This window comes from Lissotriton helveticus, chromosome 3_1 (genome assembly GCF_964261635.1).
Source record: "Lissotriton helveticus chromosome 3_1, aLisHel1.1, whole genome shotgun sequence".
Taxonomy (NCBI): domain Eukaryota; kingdom Metazoa; phylum Chordata; class Amphibia; order Caudata; family Salamandridae; genus Lissotriton; species Lissotriton helveticus.
Genome location: NC_136061.1, coordinates 2,110,679,462 through 2,110,698,458, shown reverse-complemented (window position 1 = coordinate 2,110,698,458; position 18,997 = coordinate 2,110,679,462). Strand labels below are relative to the sequence as shown.

The window sequence follows — 18,997 nt, the reverse complement described above, 5'->3', positions numbered from 1 at the left end:
CCTGATGGAGGTGTGGGACCACACTAATATTAAACACGAGTTTACCTCGTTCCCATCACCGCTCACTCCCTTTTTGGACAACCCTGATTTCGGGCCTGGACAAGATACTTTGGCCTTTGCAAGATGGCGTCCGGCGGGGTGTAGATTTTTGTTTCATTTGTATGCAGAGGAGGGGGTAATACCGTTCGAGACCTTTCGACACGAATATGGCCTGCCGGAACAGAACGGCTCCGATATCTTCAAGCACGACATTGGGCACTCAATAGCCAGGTTAGGGAAAAAGTGGATCGACGCCTGCGGCCATATGAATATTGGTTAATTACACGAAAAACTGATAAAAAGCTTATATTGGACTTATATCGAATGCTCTTAGACAGGTATACTCATGTCTACAATTCTGGGAGAGCATGTTGGGAGAGGGAGCTGGGGCGCGCGCTTAGCAACAAAGAGTGGGAGGGCATCTACTATCGAGCGCGGCATTCCGCATATCATATGGGACTGACTGACACCCTCACTAAAATAGCATCATACTGGTATTACACACCGGAGAAGTTGCACGAGATTGATCCCGCGAGGGAGGCATCCTGTTGGCGCGGGTGTGGGGAGAGGGGCGCACTGGTCCATTTACTGTGGGATTGTGCTCAGCTCCGGGGGTACTGGAAGCAAGTCATTGATGAGGTAGACTTACATTTTGACACAGAAATCCCACGGTTCCCCTCATAAGTCCTGTTAGGGTTGCCTAATCCCATCACATATCCACTGCGATCACCTTGGGTTCGTTTAATTGCTATTGCCCTGGGCTCTGCCATTCAGAATGTTCTATCTCACTGGCGCACCCCGCACACTCCCACGTTCCAGGAGTGGTTACATTGTTTGTGGCACGTGTTAGATATGGAGAAGCTGTCCCTGACATTGGCGGGGAGGGTGCTAAATATTCGGAGCTCTGGCAGCCTTTTTTGTCCTTACTTGCTACGGAATTCAGGGAGGTGACGTGCCCACGCTATTTACGTTTATTGCGCCTGTCAAATGTGGACTGTTGGGGAGCATTCTAGGGGATTGCTATATTAGTGGAGTGGGGTGTTGGACCTGGAACGTGGGTGGTGGGTGTGAGGCGAGGGGGTGGGCTGGGGTGGGCGTAGTTGGGTGGCTTGTTTTTGTTTTGTTTCTTTTGAACATTTGTTTGCCCATACAGTGTGTTCAGCCCAGGTGCCAGTTTTGCCTTCATGTACGGCTCAGCGTAGATTACTGTCAGTGTTTCTTGGCTTTTGATGTATTGAAGGTATGGTGCCATATTATTACATGCTACTTCTGTATGTGCGCTCATTTGTCAACAAAACATTTAATACTAAAGTCAACAACATTAGCACACTAATATAACCAGGTGTCAGTTTTTGCTCAAGTTGAAGCATCTACTTTCATAATGTTAAAAAATAAAAGCCTTTTTAGAAAAAAGAAACAAGATTAAGGGACCACTTTCTCCCCTGGAATTAAAGGAAGCACCCTACTTGGACTTTACAGTTCCTCATTAATGATCGTAAATGGTTGGTTTTAAATATGATTAATGATTTTCAGCAACTTCAAGTTCCATGCATCTGTAAAAGCCAAGCAGTCAGCGTCCAATGAAATATATTATGGTTCTCCTTGAATGCCGTGCGCTAAAGTTGCAGCCCATGCATTATATTCGTTATACCCAGGGCCACTGGAATTATGCGATTATGAGGCACAGTGATTTTCGCATCGTTATAGATTTGCTGCATTTGCCACATAATTCATGATCAGTAGAATAATCTGCTGATTTTAACAAAAAAAACATTTGTTCATAGCTCAAACGGTTCAAAATTTACTAAAAAGCAGTGACACGTGTTGCAGCGCAGTAGAAGGCCCTTTGCAATGCTGGATTGGTCACCTTTTGTTGCTTATTGCTATATTTGGGTGTTAAACTGGTACTAATTAGGTGCAACCACAGATTGAGCAGATCTCTGGAGAAAAACAGGCATATCCATCACATTAGTTCAGAAAGGTGTTAACATCCAAATAATTTTGTTAAATTATGTTTTGCTTGTGAAAAGTAAAGCACCTTTCTTTTTGGAGACATTTCATTTGCTAAACACTGTTTAATATATTTTCCCCACCGAAAAAACGATTTGCCACAGGAATTGAGGGAGTTTATGATTCTCGATGTTTGTAGATGATGAGTAGTACCAGGTTCTAGAAATTTTTGTCAGGAGGGGGTACTTATGCCTAACACATTTTGACTGGGGGAGAGTGGGAGGGGGTGTCAGCATCCAAAACTTTGAAGACTTCTGGCCTAAACAAACACTATAGCACTGACTTCAGGGGAACTGTGTAGTTGTTTATGAATGTTGTATTTAATATTAGCAGCAAAATTAAATACTATTCTTTTTTCACAAAGGGAGTATTTGGACGGACAATTATTATTGCTGCTGCACACTTATTGAGTTGTGAGCCTGTGTTCACACCTTGCATCCACCTCCCCCGAGGAAGCCTTGGGCTGCTCAGACCATGCTATTCCTGAGAGTCAAGTGCTGAAGAGGTATTTACCCCAGTTGCTCAGGATTCAAAATAGATTGGCCCCTGGGACATCAAGAGTAAAGTTCCTCAGTATCTACGGTTAGGCCCAGTAATCCATGCATGCCATGTGGCCCTCTGAACGGGGTTCTGATGGTGACAAATAATGAAAAGTACCTAAACACTTAAGGTGTATCATTATGTGACAAATTCATACTGCTTTTAATACAGCTGGCATGGTATTAGTCAAAAAATTAAAAAAACTTTTAGAGCATTAGGAATGCTACTCACTTGGATGCAGGTTTTTGAATGCCACATGAAACTACAAATCACTGGCAGGTGACTGTGTATTATTAACTTTTAGTGATCCACATCTAATACAGGCAATTTTATCTAGAGCAGGGAACTTAAACCTAACACACGTGGGCATTAACATCTTGCCACTGGGGAACTTTTATCAGCCATATGCCGTCACTCAACATAGAACTCCGAATAGGGCTCCCCAGGTTATTCCTACAGCTTTTTATAATGTATCGATTGCTAATCGTTTTGACGTTCTCCCTACACTTGAAGACATCGATTGACCGATTATCCTGGAGCGATCAGTGCCTGCCTTACCAGATGCACCTGGTATCTCTAAACTACGAGATAGCTCCCTTAAAGACATGCGTATTATTTGGGATGGGGACTTTAATCACGTTCTGTGTCAATATGCCATGCGGGGCATTTGTGGCCTAAACATTGAAAGAGGTTTTGAATACGCTCATTTCCCACATACAACATCTGGGGACTTGTTTAACACCCTTGTCTTTCAGTTTGATCTGGGGTTCGCTAATGATCAATGCACCCCAACAATACCATTTAATAGTACATTTAATGGCACAGGATGTGGTTCTATAATTGATGTTATTTTAGTCACAAAGCGCCATTCAAGTAGGGTGCTCAACTTTGAAACCCATTCAAATACAATGAGTGATCATTTTCCAATGAGTTGATCTTTCCTTTTATTGAGCCCTGCGTCCAGCAAGGGGGACCCAGTGGAACAATTTGCCTTCAGCATCTCCCTTAATAAATTTAATGGATACTCTTTAAGCTGGGTGAAAGTTGACCCGACTCTGCTTTTTAAGCAACTAATAACGAACTGTAAAGAGGCTTTCACAGGTTGTCTTCATGAGTCCGCTGCAAATGCAGAGGTTCTGAATTCATTCTGCATGATTTCTGCAGAGATTAAGAAAACTTTGAACAGTGGAATTTAAGACGAGACAGCAAGAAGTGCCTATAGGTCTGCGCTGAAAGAACGTAAGGAGATATTAAGAGCGGATGCATGGCGTGCCTTGCATAAAGCCTGCGAGCGTAGAGATAACAATAGCTTTTGGAAGGCGAGACTCACCATCTTTTGGAATAGCAATTAGAGGCAACATGGGTGGAGCATTTTACTACCTTATATAATGATTAGAAACAGGTCCTGAACCTTGCAGAATCGGATTCTTGTTCAGAGTTTGACCAGATTTATACGTTCCCTCTGGATTTATGTTTTTCCCTGGATGTTATATGTGCTATAAATGCTAGTGCAGCGGGTAAAGCCCCTGGCCTGGATGGAGTACCTGTGGACATGTATAAATCTAACCTCCCGCTCTGGGGTCCTTTATTAACCCATGTTTTAACAGCTGGTTGCCAGCAGGGCCATATTCCCTCTTGGTCCGATTCGATAGTGGTCCCGATATTCAAAAAGGGGGATCGTAACAATCCTACATGTTACCAACTGATCACCCGTCTGGAGTCATTTTCTAAAGTAACTGGGTGTGTCATTCTAAATAGGCTGCAGACTTGGGCGGAAGAAAGAAGTGTTGTCTCTAATTTGCAATATGGCTTTAGCCCGGGCTTGTGATAGGTGTGAGAAAGTGCCATCTTTCTTGCATTGTATGCCCCCACTTTTTGCTGAATTGCTGATGTACTGAGTGTGCCCTGGGCTCCAGCCAATCAGGTGCCCATGGCCTGTGTTCCTTCCCTAAAACTGTGTTGAAACCTAAACCCAATTGGCATCTCAGGCCACCTGTCAGTCCCTGGTAAATGGTACCCTAGGTACCCAGGGCACTGTGACCAGTAAAGAAGAAGAACCCTAAGGGCTGCAGCACTTATTGTGCCACCCTTAGGGGCCCTGTACCCTGACACACACACACACTGTCATTGCAGGTTGAGTGTCTTGGTGCAGAACTAAACAGAGTCGACATGGCACACATCACTGTGTGCCATGCCCACAAACACACTGCCCTGGCATACCACAGTCACTGCTTTAGCTGGGTGAACTATGCCAGTGGTGTGGGCACAGGTGCATGAGCCCTGTGCCCCTACAGTACCTAGGGCCATTCCTGGGCACTGTAAGTGCAGTGATGCCATTAGGCATATATGGTGCAGGGAGGTTGTAATTACGAACTCCACAGCACCATAATGGCTACACTGAAGACTGAGAAGTTTGATATCAAACTTCTCAGCACATTAAACCCGCACTGATGCCAGTGTGGGATTTTATGCCAAATGCACAACAGAGGCCCCCTGAAACCTAACCAACTCCCAGTGTCCTGACTGCGTCGCTACCGAGGCTGCCACCACCAGACATGTTTCTGGACCCCTGGGTCTAGAGATTGACGCTCTCGGGGGCCTGAAACTATGCACATCCTGGAACATGGTGCCAAGTCTCCTCTCCCAGGATGGGCAGAGGAAGCTTCAAAGGTATGCCGCCTTTGTGAGCTTCTCCAGGCCACTTGCAGCACTCAGCAACTGGCTCCCATCAAACTTGATATCAAACTTCTCAGTCTTCAGTGTAGCCATTATGGTGCTGTGGAGTTCGTAATTACAACCTCCCTGCACCATATATGCCTAATGGCATCACTGCACTTACAGTGCCCAGGAATGGCCCTAGGTACTGAAGGGGCACAGGGCTCATGCACCTGTGCCCACACCACTGGCACTCAGCAACTGGCTCCCATCGGTTCTGACCCCCACTCTGGCGGGAAGACAGGCGGGAAACCCTAACTGCGGAAAGGGGGTGTGCCAGCCTTTGCCAACCCCGCCCCTCAGGTGAGAGAGGCGAGGTGAAGCACAACTCCAGGCTACCGCCATCTTGAGGATGGGGAGCCCTACCCAATCAGAGCTAGACTCCTGCCCCCCTCCCACTGGAGAGTGGCAGGATAGGAGATGTACTCACCCCAGGACAGGGACCCATTGGTCCCTGCCCTTGCCCCACCAATAATGTTGTATTTAGGGGCACCCTGAACCTTCCTTCCTCAAATCCCGATTTTGAAAGAAGAAGAAGAACAAGAAGAAAGAAGACCTGCCTTGCAGCTGCTAACAAGAGGACAACACTAACTGACTAGGCCCCAGCCATACCGGCCTGTTGTTCCTTGAACCAGCTCCCGCTGAAACACTGGCGTCTCCTGTGGTCAGCAACCTCGAAAACCCCGGAGGACCTGACTGCCTTGCTCATCTAAAGACTGGGACTCCCATGAGTAGTGGTTTTGCTCAAACAGCAACAATCGCTGGTGCCAGCCAGGAACCACGAATCCAGCACATTATGCACCCGCCGAGCCCGGCCCGTGCCTGAGTGGACAAAGACCACGAGGACGTTCCCCCGGCAACTGTGACCCAGAGTCCAGCACCCAAGGACCCTCCTCGACGATCCTGACGTCTGCAGCCTCACAACAAGGGACCGCTCCAACCGCGACCAGCTGAGGGTAAGATTTCCCGACGCCAAAAGACACCCCTGCACCCAGCGCCCCACCGCCCCCTGTGCCCAACTCATGGGTGTCCACCTATCCTCCAAGATCCCAACTTACCTCTCGAAGTGGTGGTCGCACCTGAAGAATATCCGTCCCCGAGCCGGCAGCCTTTGTTCAACTTCCAGTTCTCCCATTGAATAACATTGGGCGCCGGAAGGCCCAAACACACCCAGCACCCAGCCGCCCGAGTGCCGCTGGAAGTGCAGCAACTATCCTACTCTACTTCCCCACTTGCCCTGTGTAAGTGACCAGAAGCTCAGCTCCCACAGCCGCGTGTCCTGCCTGCTAGCAGCCACCAACCGAAGGCCCCCTATCCTCTATAGGATAACATTGGGCCTACTCACTCTGCACCCGGGTGCCCCAGTGTAGCTGAGGGTGTAACAACTGTACTTACCTGATCCTGGGAGACCCCTGAGTCTACCCCCTGGCCCTAACTCTGACAGCCGAGTTCTTACCCAAAGACTGATAACTTGATTTTCTCCATAGGGTAACATTGGCTGGGTTTCACTCAGAATTTCTTATAAGTGTTGAGTTTTGCAACTTTAAAATATTCACAAAAAATCAGCCGATCAACGAAATCCGAATTACTCACCTGTTATCAGGAGAGATTCCAGTGTAGTATCTTTCATCCCAGCACTGAACCTAGAAAGCAATTATAACCGTGATTTACTTTTAACCCAATTTTCCCCCATAGGAATACATTGACTGGTTTTTGCCAGAATTTCTTTTAAGTGTCGATTTTCCAAACTTACAAATATTCTTCAAAAATCGCCTGTGTAACAAAAACGATTTCTTTCAACTGTTTACAGGAAATGCACCAGGGCTGAATCCAGGTCCAGCCCTGAGTTAGAAAAACATATGTAAAGTGATTTTATTGCATTGACTTAAAAACTCCCTTTGCGCTCAATGTTATTTTGTGTTTAAACTTGCATATTGCAACAACTGTATCTATTGCATTCAAAAGTCAATTGCTATTTGAAGGTATTCAATTGCAACATCTCATTCTGAGAAAGTATTTATGATACCGACTGTGGTTCTAAAATAAAGTAACTATATATTTTTATATACAAAACAATTGGCCTAGAGTTCAGTTCTGGAGTGTGTGAGGCCATTTGCTGACTAAGGGCCAGATGTAGGTAGGGTTTTACCGGTCGGTAACGGCCGAATTCGGCCGTTACCGACCGGTAAAAGGAATTTGAGATGTAGGGGGCAGAATCGGTAAATTTACCGTTCAGTAAATTTACCGATCGGTAATTTTACCGAATCTGTAAATATACCGGTCGGTAAATTTACCGACCGGTATATTTACAGAATCTGTAAAATCGATATGTAGGTGGGACTCTTATGAGTCCCACAAGGCCTAAGAAATCGGTATTTTACCATCAAATTCAATTTGATGGTGAAATACCGATTCAGGTGTGCATGCACATGTGTGCATGCACACATGTGCCATATGACAGGCAGACCTGCCCTTAGGGCAGGTATGCCTGCCATATCACCCCCGAACCTTTTTTGGGGGTGCTAGAGGGTGTCAAAGTGACACCCCCTGCACCCTTGCCAAAAATCGGTATTTACCGATCGGTAAATACCGACCGGTAATGCCCCATTCATTCCTATGGGCTTCAAAGCCCATAGGAATGAATGGAGCATTACCGGTCGGTATTTACCGAATCGGTAAATACCGACTTTTAAAGAATCGGTAAATCCACATCTGGATTTACCTACATCTCGGTACTTCATATTTACCGACTCTTAAATACCGAATCGGTAAAATTCGGTATTTAAGAGTCGGTAAATATGATTTACCTACATCTGGCCCTAAGTGTGTACAACAAATGCTTTACACTGTCCTCGGATCTTGCCTTACTGCTCGACCAAGCTACCACTTTAAAGAGTAAGGTTATTTCTAACTTTAGCCTCTGCAATACCTCTGGGGACTGTGGACTCTGTGCACACTGTACCTTACTTAAGTCCAGTATATACAGAGCCACTTTCTTACAAAAGGTAAATATAAGCAGGCCAAGCAAGGAAGACTATTTTTAGCCTTTGTGGACCTCAGCTCCGCGTTTGATTGTGTGGGACATGATAGACTTACTAGAGGATATGGGTGTGGACCCTTCCCTTATATATTTTATGAGGCAGCTTTATAAAGATGCAGGTGCAAATTTTCGGTTCGGAAAACAGGGTGAATGCACAGCCAAATTCCCAATTAGCAAAGGTGTTAGGCAAGGTTGTCTGCTCGCCCCATTCCTTTTTACATTATATATTAATGGCCTTGGCCAATTTTTAACTGATCAATGTCAGGATCTCTCTTTTATTAATAAGCATTCAGTTCCAGCATCATTATACACAGATGATGCGGTTTTATTGGCCTGTACCCAATTAGGCTTGCAAAGAGTTTTAACCAGTTTTACTATGTTCATGGACTCAAGGGGTTTGAAGTGAACCCATCTAAAACTTACATAATGAAATGTGCCAAGAATAGTGCTACATGTCGCAATATTTTTATTGACAACACTAAAGTAGAATGCATTAATAGCTTCCCATATTTAGGCCTCCATTTTGACTATGGGGGGCTAGGTCCCCCGCTGTGCTGGCGAGGAAACTGCTGTTCTCCAGTGCAACTGGTGCTCTAGCCTATTTTGTTAGAAGATTGGGCAGAATACCAGTGCCAGAACTAGTACAAATCTATAAAGCCAAGTTCCTTTCTACAGCCACGTATGGAGCAGGCATCTGGAACCACACGGACGCTCAGCCGTTACAATTGATAGAGAACGCATTCACAGGATATTTACTGCCCGTTCCTAATAACACTTTTAATTTTATTTGCCATTCTGAGCTTGGTTTGCCGTATATTTCAGATTTGAACAAAATTTAACCAAGCTTTGGCATAAGGTATGGGCTTCCGCATATACCGATTGTAATTGTGATGTTGTTAACAATTGTCTGAAGCTGTGTAAGGAGTCCTCTATCTCCTGGCTAAATTATATTAGAAAATTCATGAGTGACATTGGACACTGAATATTTGAACAGGCTTGAAAGCATTGTAGCAATCTCGAGAAATACATTAAAAGCAGGCTGTCTAGCACATTTACAAACAATTAGACTTTCTCTAGATATTGGTAAACGTACAGTCCTGGACAATCAGTTGATACTACCATGCCATGGTATTCCCTCCTATCTGGTCTGTGTACCTGGGAGTTATGGCAGAATGCTATTAACTCATTTTCGTTTGGGGTCTTTTTTATACACAAGTTTCCCAGTTACCAAGGATTGGTCTAAGAACTTGGGCGCTTGTCCATGTGATGACATATCACAACAATCTATGCTGCATATCATTTTATTTTGTAAGTTTTATTCTCTCCCAAAAAAAAGACTTATAGTACCGATTTTAAAAACCTTGGGTTTGAGACAATTTCGCACAGAGCTTCTGGCGTTACAAGTTTTAGAAGATGAAATGTTTATGCTGTCCATTGTCACTTATTTGAAATGTGTTATTAATTCTAGAAAACAATGTGGAATTTGATTCCTGGTTCTTAATGATTGTACGTTTTCTAATTTAACTGTTGTTTAGGTATATTTGTCTGCAAAATGTTTTTTAAATGTCTGTTAAAATTGTGCTTTTATGATTTAGGATTTTAAATCGAATAAAGCTATTTTGAATTGAATGAATGCCACATGATATAGGATCTTTTAGGCAGTGATGAATGCTCACAGTTGGTATTTTGCAGTGTGGGGGTGAGGGGCATTTATAATATTGTCTTCTCCACCAGATAATATTTCCAGTGAGAAATGGCTGCACAGTATAAACTCTGATAAGGTACACTACTCTGAATTCTGACCTCTGGATAAATGGAACCACAGTAATTTCATGGTACAGGCCGATAGATAGAAGGTTATATGCTCGCGCTTATTAGGGCTGCTACCAGGGATAAAAATGACGTCTATCTATCGTCATAAATAATGCAGTAAAACCGCATCAACAGAATAAATACAATGTATCCCGAGCAAAATCAGATTGTATACAAAACAGTGTCAAATAAAGTATCCAATTCCAAAAGTAGGTGTCAGTCTTCTTCTTTAATATTCATTGCAGCATTTCTTTGATTGCTAGCCGCAGCATTTCTTTGATTGCTAGCCAACACGTGTTTCGTCTAATATTAGCAGTTTATGCATTTAGACTTCATCAGGGGTAGAATATACAACAAAGGCAACAATTACAAACTGAATACTTCAAAATTGGATATATTTAAAGAGTAATTTTAGAGAGAACAAGATTATTCTCAAAATAATAATCATATCACCATGACAGGAGCATCCCATTGACAAAATCACCTATTTGTCAAAACTAAGGATTCAATCATTAAACCTAATTGAATGCAACCTTTTGAAGTAACCAAAGAATCACCGAAAATTGTGTTAAATATTATTGAAAATGCGAAAGTGGGTGCAGAAAAAGAAGTGCAAAAATAGATTCATCAAGACCACGAAAAAAAAAAAAATCAAATTAAACAAAAATTAGACAAAGGGTAATATCGTAAGTGTAACCTAACACGCCAAGTCCCTCAAAACCCTCAGTGAAGAGCAGCGAGTAAAAAAGATATTAATCAAAAATGGAGCTCACCAGCAATTATATTTTTGAAACTGGCGACGCCACTGACTCTCAGTTCCAAGCGGCGCAATAAAAGCACTGTATAACAACAAAGGTTGAGGAAATTATTTACCATAAAAAATCCATTCTAACACAGAGGTAACAGATCCCACTAGTGTAAGGACATACGAAAACATAATTCCTATACTCACTAGGTATGAAGTCAATTCAACGAAGAAGTAGCACCTTTATTTATGAAATAGACTAAACCCTCGTCAGGGTAAAGTCTGGTCACAACATCTAGAACAAAGCATTAATATTAGAACCTCAGAAATAAAGTCAATTATGGTACCTAATAACAGACAGTATTAAAGATTTAATAACCCGACTCAACCTATTTATGCATAACAAGGTCAGAACACATTTAAGTTATTTACGAGAAACCCTTATAAAAGGTATCTTATACTTCAGAAACACTCTTTCAATAAACGAAACCATTAAGTAAAAAAACGAGGGTCACATATCAAAAACCGCGATGTATTTAAGAACTACGATTAGCAGTTATGAGGGTTTTATAAAGCTATCGACTTGAACAGCACTTACCCAGTAAGAATGCAAGTTATCAACAGTGGTGGCAGCGCGAGTACGGCATCTAGCACCCGCGCCATCTTTAGGTATGTATAAATAAGCAATCTCAGAAACAAAGGATGGACCAAATGTTCCTCGGTCTTAGAGACCATTGTAAAATGGCGCCCAGAATTACGCGTCTTTACATAATATATTGAAACCTATTTGCCAATCGCAGTAAACCATAGCCAATATTTAGCGTTCTGTGTATTACAAAGCATTATGCCCCACAATATCTTATGTCGGGCGCAAGAGAACGGTCAATATAGTAAGAAAGGACCCATCAGTCACCGATTCAGGACATTCAAACATGGCGCCCAAAACAGCGCGTCTTTGTAATACATATCAAAAAACTTTAATCAACACTCATTATAAGCATACCAAGTCTATCGGATCATGTATGTTGTCCCAATTTTACCATGAACTCCAAGAAAAATCCTCAAGGCGAATATTAGTTGGAAAGTCACAATCAATTCACTTGGTCATCAATCACACTGATTAGAGCATAGTGCTCCAAGAAAAAAGAAACGATATAGGTGAAATCAAAGAGTTATTAATAGAATGAGATAGAACGAGTGTTAAAACATGCTGAGACCCATAAAGTAGAGAAAGATCATCAATATATGGATCAAAAATACATCATTCAGCATGTTACATTAAAATGGAACAGATAGTCCTAATATACACGAACCAGCTCAAATAATTCAAATAATTCATTCTCCTGGACCTCCAAGCCGCTTTCAACACCGTCTGCCACCACACCCTTCGCACACGCCTCCACGACGCAGGGGTCCGAGGAAAAACCCTGGACTGGCTCACCTGTTTCCTCACTGGCAGAACCGAGAGAGTCCGCCTCCCCGCCCGACCCGATCCGATGCCACCACTATCACCTGCGGCGTACCCCAAGGATCATCCCTCAACCCAACTCTCTTTAACATCTACATGTCTCCGCTCGTCAACATCGTCTGAGCACTCCACCTCAACATCATCTGGTACGCTGACGACACGCAGCTGATCCTCTCACTCACCATGAAGGCCGTCGCAGAATGGATGAAGACCAGCCACCTGAAACTGAACTCGGACAAGACGGAGGTCCTCATTCTCGGCTCCACCCCTCCGCATGGGACGACTCCTGGTGGCCGACCGCGCTGGGAGCTGCCCCGACACCCACTAACCACGCACGCAAACTGGGGTTCATCCTGGACTCAACGCTCGCCATGACCCAGCAAGTCAACGCCGTCTCCTCCTCCTGCTGCTTCAACACCCTCTTCCTGCTCCGCAAGACCTACAGATGGATCCCCACAGATACCAGGAGAACGGTCACCCAGGCACTTGTCAGCAGCAGGCTGGACTACGGCAACACCCTCTACGAAGGAACCACGGCTACACTCCAGAAGAGACTCCAGCGCATACAGAACGCCTCTGCACGCCTCATCCTCGGACAGCCACAGCCACATCACCACCCACCTACAAGACCTGCATTGGCTTCCGATCAACAAGAGGATCTCTTTCAAACTCCTAACCCAACACACAAAGCACTCCACAACGCCGGACCATCATACCTCAACAAACGACTGTCCTTCTACACTCCCAGCCGCCATCTGCATTCCGCTGACCTCACCCTCGCCACCGTCCCTCGCATCCGCTGAACGACCACCGCTGGCAGATCCTTCTCCCACCTCACCGCAAAGACTTGGAATACCCTCCCCAGCCATCTACGTAAGCACCAGGACCTGCTGACCTTCAGGAGACGCCTCAAGACATGGGTGTTAGACCAGTAGCTGCCCCCCCCCCCCCCCACTTCAGCGCCTTGAGACCCTCACCTGTGAGTAGCGCGCTCTACAAATGTTTTGATTGATTGATTGATTGTGAACACTATCAACACAAAGATGTACAACTACTGAAGGGCTTGCGTACTGCTCTCCAAGCTTGAAATAAGACAGCTAAACGTTTAAAAAGAACATGTTTATGTTGTAAATAAGATGGTGATAGATGACAGGATACTTCTAGTTGATTACATGTAGATTTATTGTAGGACACAGCTGAGTACACACCTCGCCAGCTGACCAGACCATCAACTGCCACTGATCGAACACTCTGGTACAAGTTAGAACACTCACAGGTATTCTGGGAGACTGAGAAGGTGAAAACACTAAGGAAGGGCTAATGACTACTGTCAGCCATATTACAAGAAGAATCAATATACAACACATCTTCCTCCTTACAGAAAAAAATTAAACAAACATAAAAAATAAAGCTTAAGATATGGGAGACAGCAACAATAATATTAAAGACAGAAAGGAGATCTAAGACAACTTGAACTATTTTTAGTTCATGAAGGCTAAAGAGCATTTGGGGTAAAGAGTGTAAAAGTGAAGTGTGAGGTGAAACACAACACTCAAAACAACTAATAGGCATCACCACTACCTACTCCCCTTAGATTGACAAAACAAGAAAAGATAGTCCACTCTCTCCAATCCGTCTTTGACCAGCAAAACAGGAAGAGACAGTCAACTCCCTCAAATCTGTTTCCGTCCATCAACACTTTACGCTCCGAGTTGAAGATAGACAGTTCAACATACGCCTTCGTGCTTTATAGATACCAGATTCTTAGATAAACTTTGAAGATTCCAAACGTAGGTACTCCTAAAGATTACTAAGTGCAGTGTCACAAGCAATGTAAAGAGATTCATTTATTTTTTATTTTTTTTTTGCTTGAAACTTTCACTTCAAAAGATGGAAACATAGTCCTAGATGTGACTAGCTTAGACGCAATCTGGACAACTGTCCATCCTCGGTGTTAATCCTGGAACCTTTGTCCCAAATTCAGGCTTTACGACCTATGCCTCCTTTGTGGACTTACTGTCCAGACTCTGACCTGGGACCTTTGTCCCCGTTTTGGACTTTCCGTCCAGACTCCGTCTTGGGACCTTTGTCACCGCTGTAGGCTTTCTGCCCAGACTCTGACTTGGGACCTTTCTCGCCTTTGTGGACTTTCTGTCCATACTCTGATCTGGGACCTTTGTCCCCGTTGTGGACTTTCTGTCCAGACTTCGACGTGGGACCTTTGTCCCTGTTGTGGACTTTCCATCCAAACTTTCCCTGTTGGTACAATGAAATTCCGCTCCTCTTGCACGGCCATTGTCAAATCAATGTTGTTTTTTTAACATCGTTTGTCCCCTCTTGGACCACACTTGTTCCTGGACTTTTTGCTTCACTTTCAAAAGATGGATACATAGTCCTAGATGTGACTAGCTTAGATGCAATCTGGACAACTGTCCATCCTCGGTGTTAATCCTGGAATCTTTGTCCCAAATTCAGGCTGTCCGACCTTTGCCTCCTTTGTGGACTTACTGTCCAGACTCTGACCTGGGACCTTTGTCCCCGTTTTGGACTTTCCGTCCAGACTCCGTCTTGGGACCTTTGTCACCGCTGTAGGCTTTCTGCCCAGACTCTGACTTGGGACCTTTCTCGCCTTTGTGGACTTTCTGTCCATACTCTGCTCTGGGACCTTTGTCCCCGTTGTGGACTTTCTGTCCAGACTTCGACCTGGGACCTTTGTCCCTGTTGTGGACTTTCCGTCCAAACTTTCCATGTTGGTACAATGAAATTCCGCTCCTCTTGCACGGCCATTGTCAAATCAATGTTGGTTTTTTTTAACATCGTTTGTCCCCTCTTGGACCACACTTGTTCCTGGACTTTTTGCTTCACTTTCAAAAGATGGATACATAGTCCTAGATGTGACTAGCTTAGACGCAATCTGGACAACTGTCCATCCTCGGTGTTAATCCTGGAATCTTTGTCCCAAATTCAGGCTTTCCGACCTTTGCCTCCTTTGTGGACTTACTGTCCAGACTCTGACCTGGGACCTTTGTCCCCGTTTTGGACTTTCCGTCCAGACTCCGTCTTGGGACCTTTGTCACCGCTGTAGGCTTTCTGCCCAGACTCTGACTTGGGACCTTTGTCGCCTTTGTGGACTTTCTGTCCAGACTCTGACCGGGAATGCACTTCTCATAAAACATTTCAGATATACATTAAATACTCCTCAAAGTAAGTTATCTCTCCCATGTGTTCCTCACAGAATGAAGATCAACCCACAATCAAACTCAAAAGTATGGCAATCGACCAGAAAAGCAGAACTTTTCATACAAGGAATCATATGTAGACCTGAGATTTTGTCTCAACACTATTATCCTTTCAGAATCAATTACATCAGAAATGTTTTAGTAGGGGAATAATAGATGATATTCATCAGATTCAATTATAAAGCAAAGCTCACTGGCAGCTACATTTGTGGTCAAAGACAGTACACATTGTTATTAACCACACTTCAGGGAGCTGAACATGTTAAAAGCTTCTTGTCAACATTATGCAGTATAGTTCATCTTCAATTGTACTTAACCAGGTGAGCATCCTAAAAAAAAGGCACAAGAGTTCCTGTTATAAGGTTGGCACCCAGACACTTAAATGTGTGCTTGAGTGTCCATGAGTGGGACAGGACACTAAGATCCAAAAGTAATAACCATATTTAACATTTCTACTTACATCACATATTATACCATATCAGTTATTGGCATGTATAATGTATTCATCATCTCATCAGATATCAATTGTAAGGTGACAAGGAGTGATACATTATTTGGAACCAGGGCAAACAGTGATATGTAATGTGGTCAAGAAAAATCAGCTTTTATGGGAAGGCGAGGGAGTGTAGAAGTTGCTAGTGGTGGACACCAACGTGAAAGAATAACCTGCTCTTATCATGGAAAAGGGGTTTCAAGGTTATTAGCAGCAATCAATTTACAACCGGAGGGAGTGGTCATCACTGTAGAGAGCGGTAATGAGCAGGGGTTATGTATGGAGCAGGCATCATACAGATTTACATACTGGGATACACTTGTGGTCCATTGTCAACCTATCAGCCTCATGTTGGTATGGGTTAATATTGATGAATCTACAGAGGATGCAGAATGTGTGTATTGCAAAACTTTGGACTTTAAGGTTGTAATTAAAGCAGTACATGGAGAGGCTTACGTTTACTGTTTATATTAGGTTATATTATGTAACTGCCATTCATACCATATGTAGTCTGCCATTACTATGACCTTGTAGCAATGCTGGCAGCTCAAGCATCCCTTTGTGACTGGTTTTGAAGTTTACATAGGTGACCATGGCCCAAGTCATCTAGTGAGTATTAATTTCAGGTACTGTACACTGCTTATGTATGGAACTGTGGGTGTATGATTCTGGCTTTTGAGAGGAATGCTCAGAGGGCTTTACTGATTGCTTATGTATGTCTTAAATTCAATAACGTGGCTTTTCCCTGAAGAAGCAGGCTTTGTAAGCTGAAAGAGCATATGCAGTAAAAAAAGCACACTTGGACTGCGGTACTTACATTTCCAGAACCGTTTTGAGCTGCTCCAGTTTGGATTTCCTTTCTTCTATTTCACAGTCACTATGCACTCCCAGCTCTGACAAGAGCAAGCGAGCAATGTCTAACACTTCCTATTAAGTATATAAAAATCTCAGTTAAAATTCAACATTGTGTATGTACTTAGTTAAAATTCAACATTTTGCATGCGTTCAGAAAGCCTACTAAGAGAAATCCACTTCTCTGCACAAAAAAGGAAACTGCTACTTACCAGTATGCATCTGTTCTTGGCATGTAGAGCTGCAGAGTTACACACTATGCATAGATGGCCACCTAGTGTTGGGCCCGGATGTTTGCAGTTTGTTTTATTGTAGAAAAGTCTTTGGAAGACACGGGATAGGTGACTCCCCCTTTGGATGATACTGCGCATGGGCATTAGCTCCATCCCCAGATTGTTTTTCGCCATTAGGGAAGTGATGGAGCTGTACAAGAGGTAGTGATGTCCATGTGATTTGTATCTAATGAAGATAATACTGGAACAGATAAAGGTAGCCGGGGAGAAGGGTGGGCATGTGTAACTCTGCAGCTCTATATGCCAAGAACAGGTGCATACAGGTAAGTAGCATTTTCCGTTCGAGGCATATGAGCTGCAGATTACACCCTATGCATAGATTGTATAGCAGTACCCACATCTAGCGGCGACCACCAGTATCTGTTGCAGTTGTTTGAAACAGTGTTTTTAGTACAGCCTGGCCCACAGTGGCTTGTTGTTTAGTTTGCACATCTACACAGTAAGATGAAATGGGGTTGCCTTTCTGTGGCGGTGAAAAAGACACAAAAAGTTGTTTTGTTTTACGAAAAGTTTGTGTCCTTTCGATATAGTACAGTAATGCTCTTTTGACATCTAAGGTGTGTAGAGCTCTTTCTGCGACTGTTTGAGGCTGTGAGAAAAACACGGGCATCTCAACTGATTGATTTAGATGGAATGGTGAAATGACTTTAGGAAGGAATTTAGGATTAGTACGAAGAACCACTTTGTTATGATGCATTTGCAGAAAAGGTTCTTGAATGGTAAATGCTTGTAGTTCACTAACCCTTCTGAGAGAAGTAATTGCTACTAGGAAAGCTACTTTCCAGGTTGGGAATTGCAATTCACATTTATGTAATGGTTCAAAGGGAGGACCCATTAATCTTGTGAGAACAATGTTCAGATGCCACACTGGTGCTGGTGGCGTTCTGGGAGGAATTATTCCTTTGAGTCCTTCCATGAAAGCTTTTATAGCTGGTACTCTAAAAAGAGATAGATGTTGTCTATTTTGTAAGTATGCTGCAATGGCAGCAAGGTGTAGTCTGATAGACGTATAGGATACATTTTTGAGGGTGTAATAGATATCCTATGATGTGTTGAATAGACACGTCTAAGGGATTTATTTGGTTGTTTTGACAGTATATGACAAAGCGTTTCCACTTAGCACATAACATGCTCTAGTAGTGGGACGTCTAGCTTCTTTAATAAGGTCATGCATTGTTGAGGAAGGTTGAGGTAACCAAACTCTATGACCTCAGGAGCCAGATCGCTAGGTTGAGCTGAGCTGGGTCCGGGTGTCAGATCTCTCCATGGTTCTGTGTTAATAGGCGTGGAGATAGGTTTAGTTTTTGGTGTGGTGCTACAGACATCTGCAACAGCGTGGTGTACCATATCGCATTGCCTTTGGGCAATGGGTGTGGGTATCTGCCGGCAAAGCTTAGGCATTTTGCGTTTTCGTGGGTGGCAAAGAGGTCCATCTGAGGTTGTCCCCACATTTGAAAGAATGGACGAAGAACTTGCGGATGAAGTTCCCACTCGTGGATTTGCTGTGTTTGTCGACTTAGCAGATCTGCCATAGTGCTTTGTACTCCTGGGACATGTTGGGCTAAGAGGAAGATCTTTAGCGGTATAGCCCATCTCCATATCTGCTGTGCTAGTTGAGAGAGCTGCAGAGAGTGTGTCCCCCCTTGTTTGTTTATGTAGTACATAGCTGTCATGTTTTCTGTGCGGACCAAGACAGCTTTGCCTGACACGTGAGTTTGAAATGCTTTTAGGGCTAGAAACACAGCTAGCAA

General features: G+C 43.7%; 1 protein-coding gene across 21 annotated transcripts in view; it reads right to left on the bottom strand.

Moving 5' to 3' along the window:
• The window catches only part of PPIP5K1 (diphosphoinositol pentakisphosphate kinase 1), a 1,366,868-nt gene that overhangs the window by 737,415 nt on the left and 610,456 nt on the right, over window positions 1-18,997 (bottom strand). For all 21 annotated transcript variants that reach the window (XM_078683299.1, XM_078683308.1, XM_078683288.1 and 18 more), the window contains one exon: window positions 16,919-17,028. In XM_078683299.1, coding sequence (XP_078539425.1) covers window positions 16,919-17,028 — 110 coding nt within the window. The remainder of the gene's footprint in view (window positions 1-16,918; window positions 17,029-18,997) is intronic.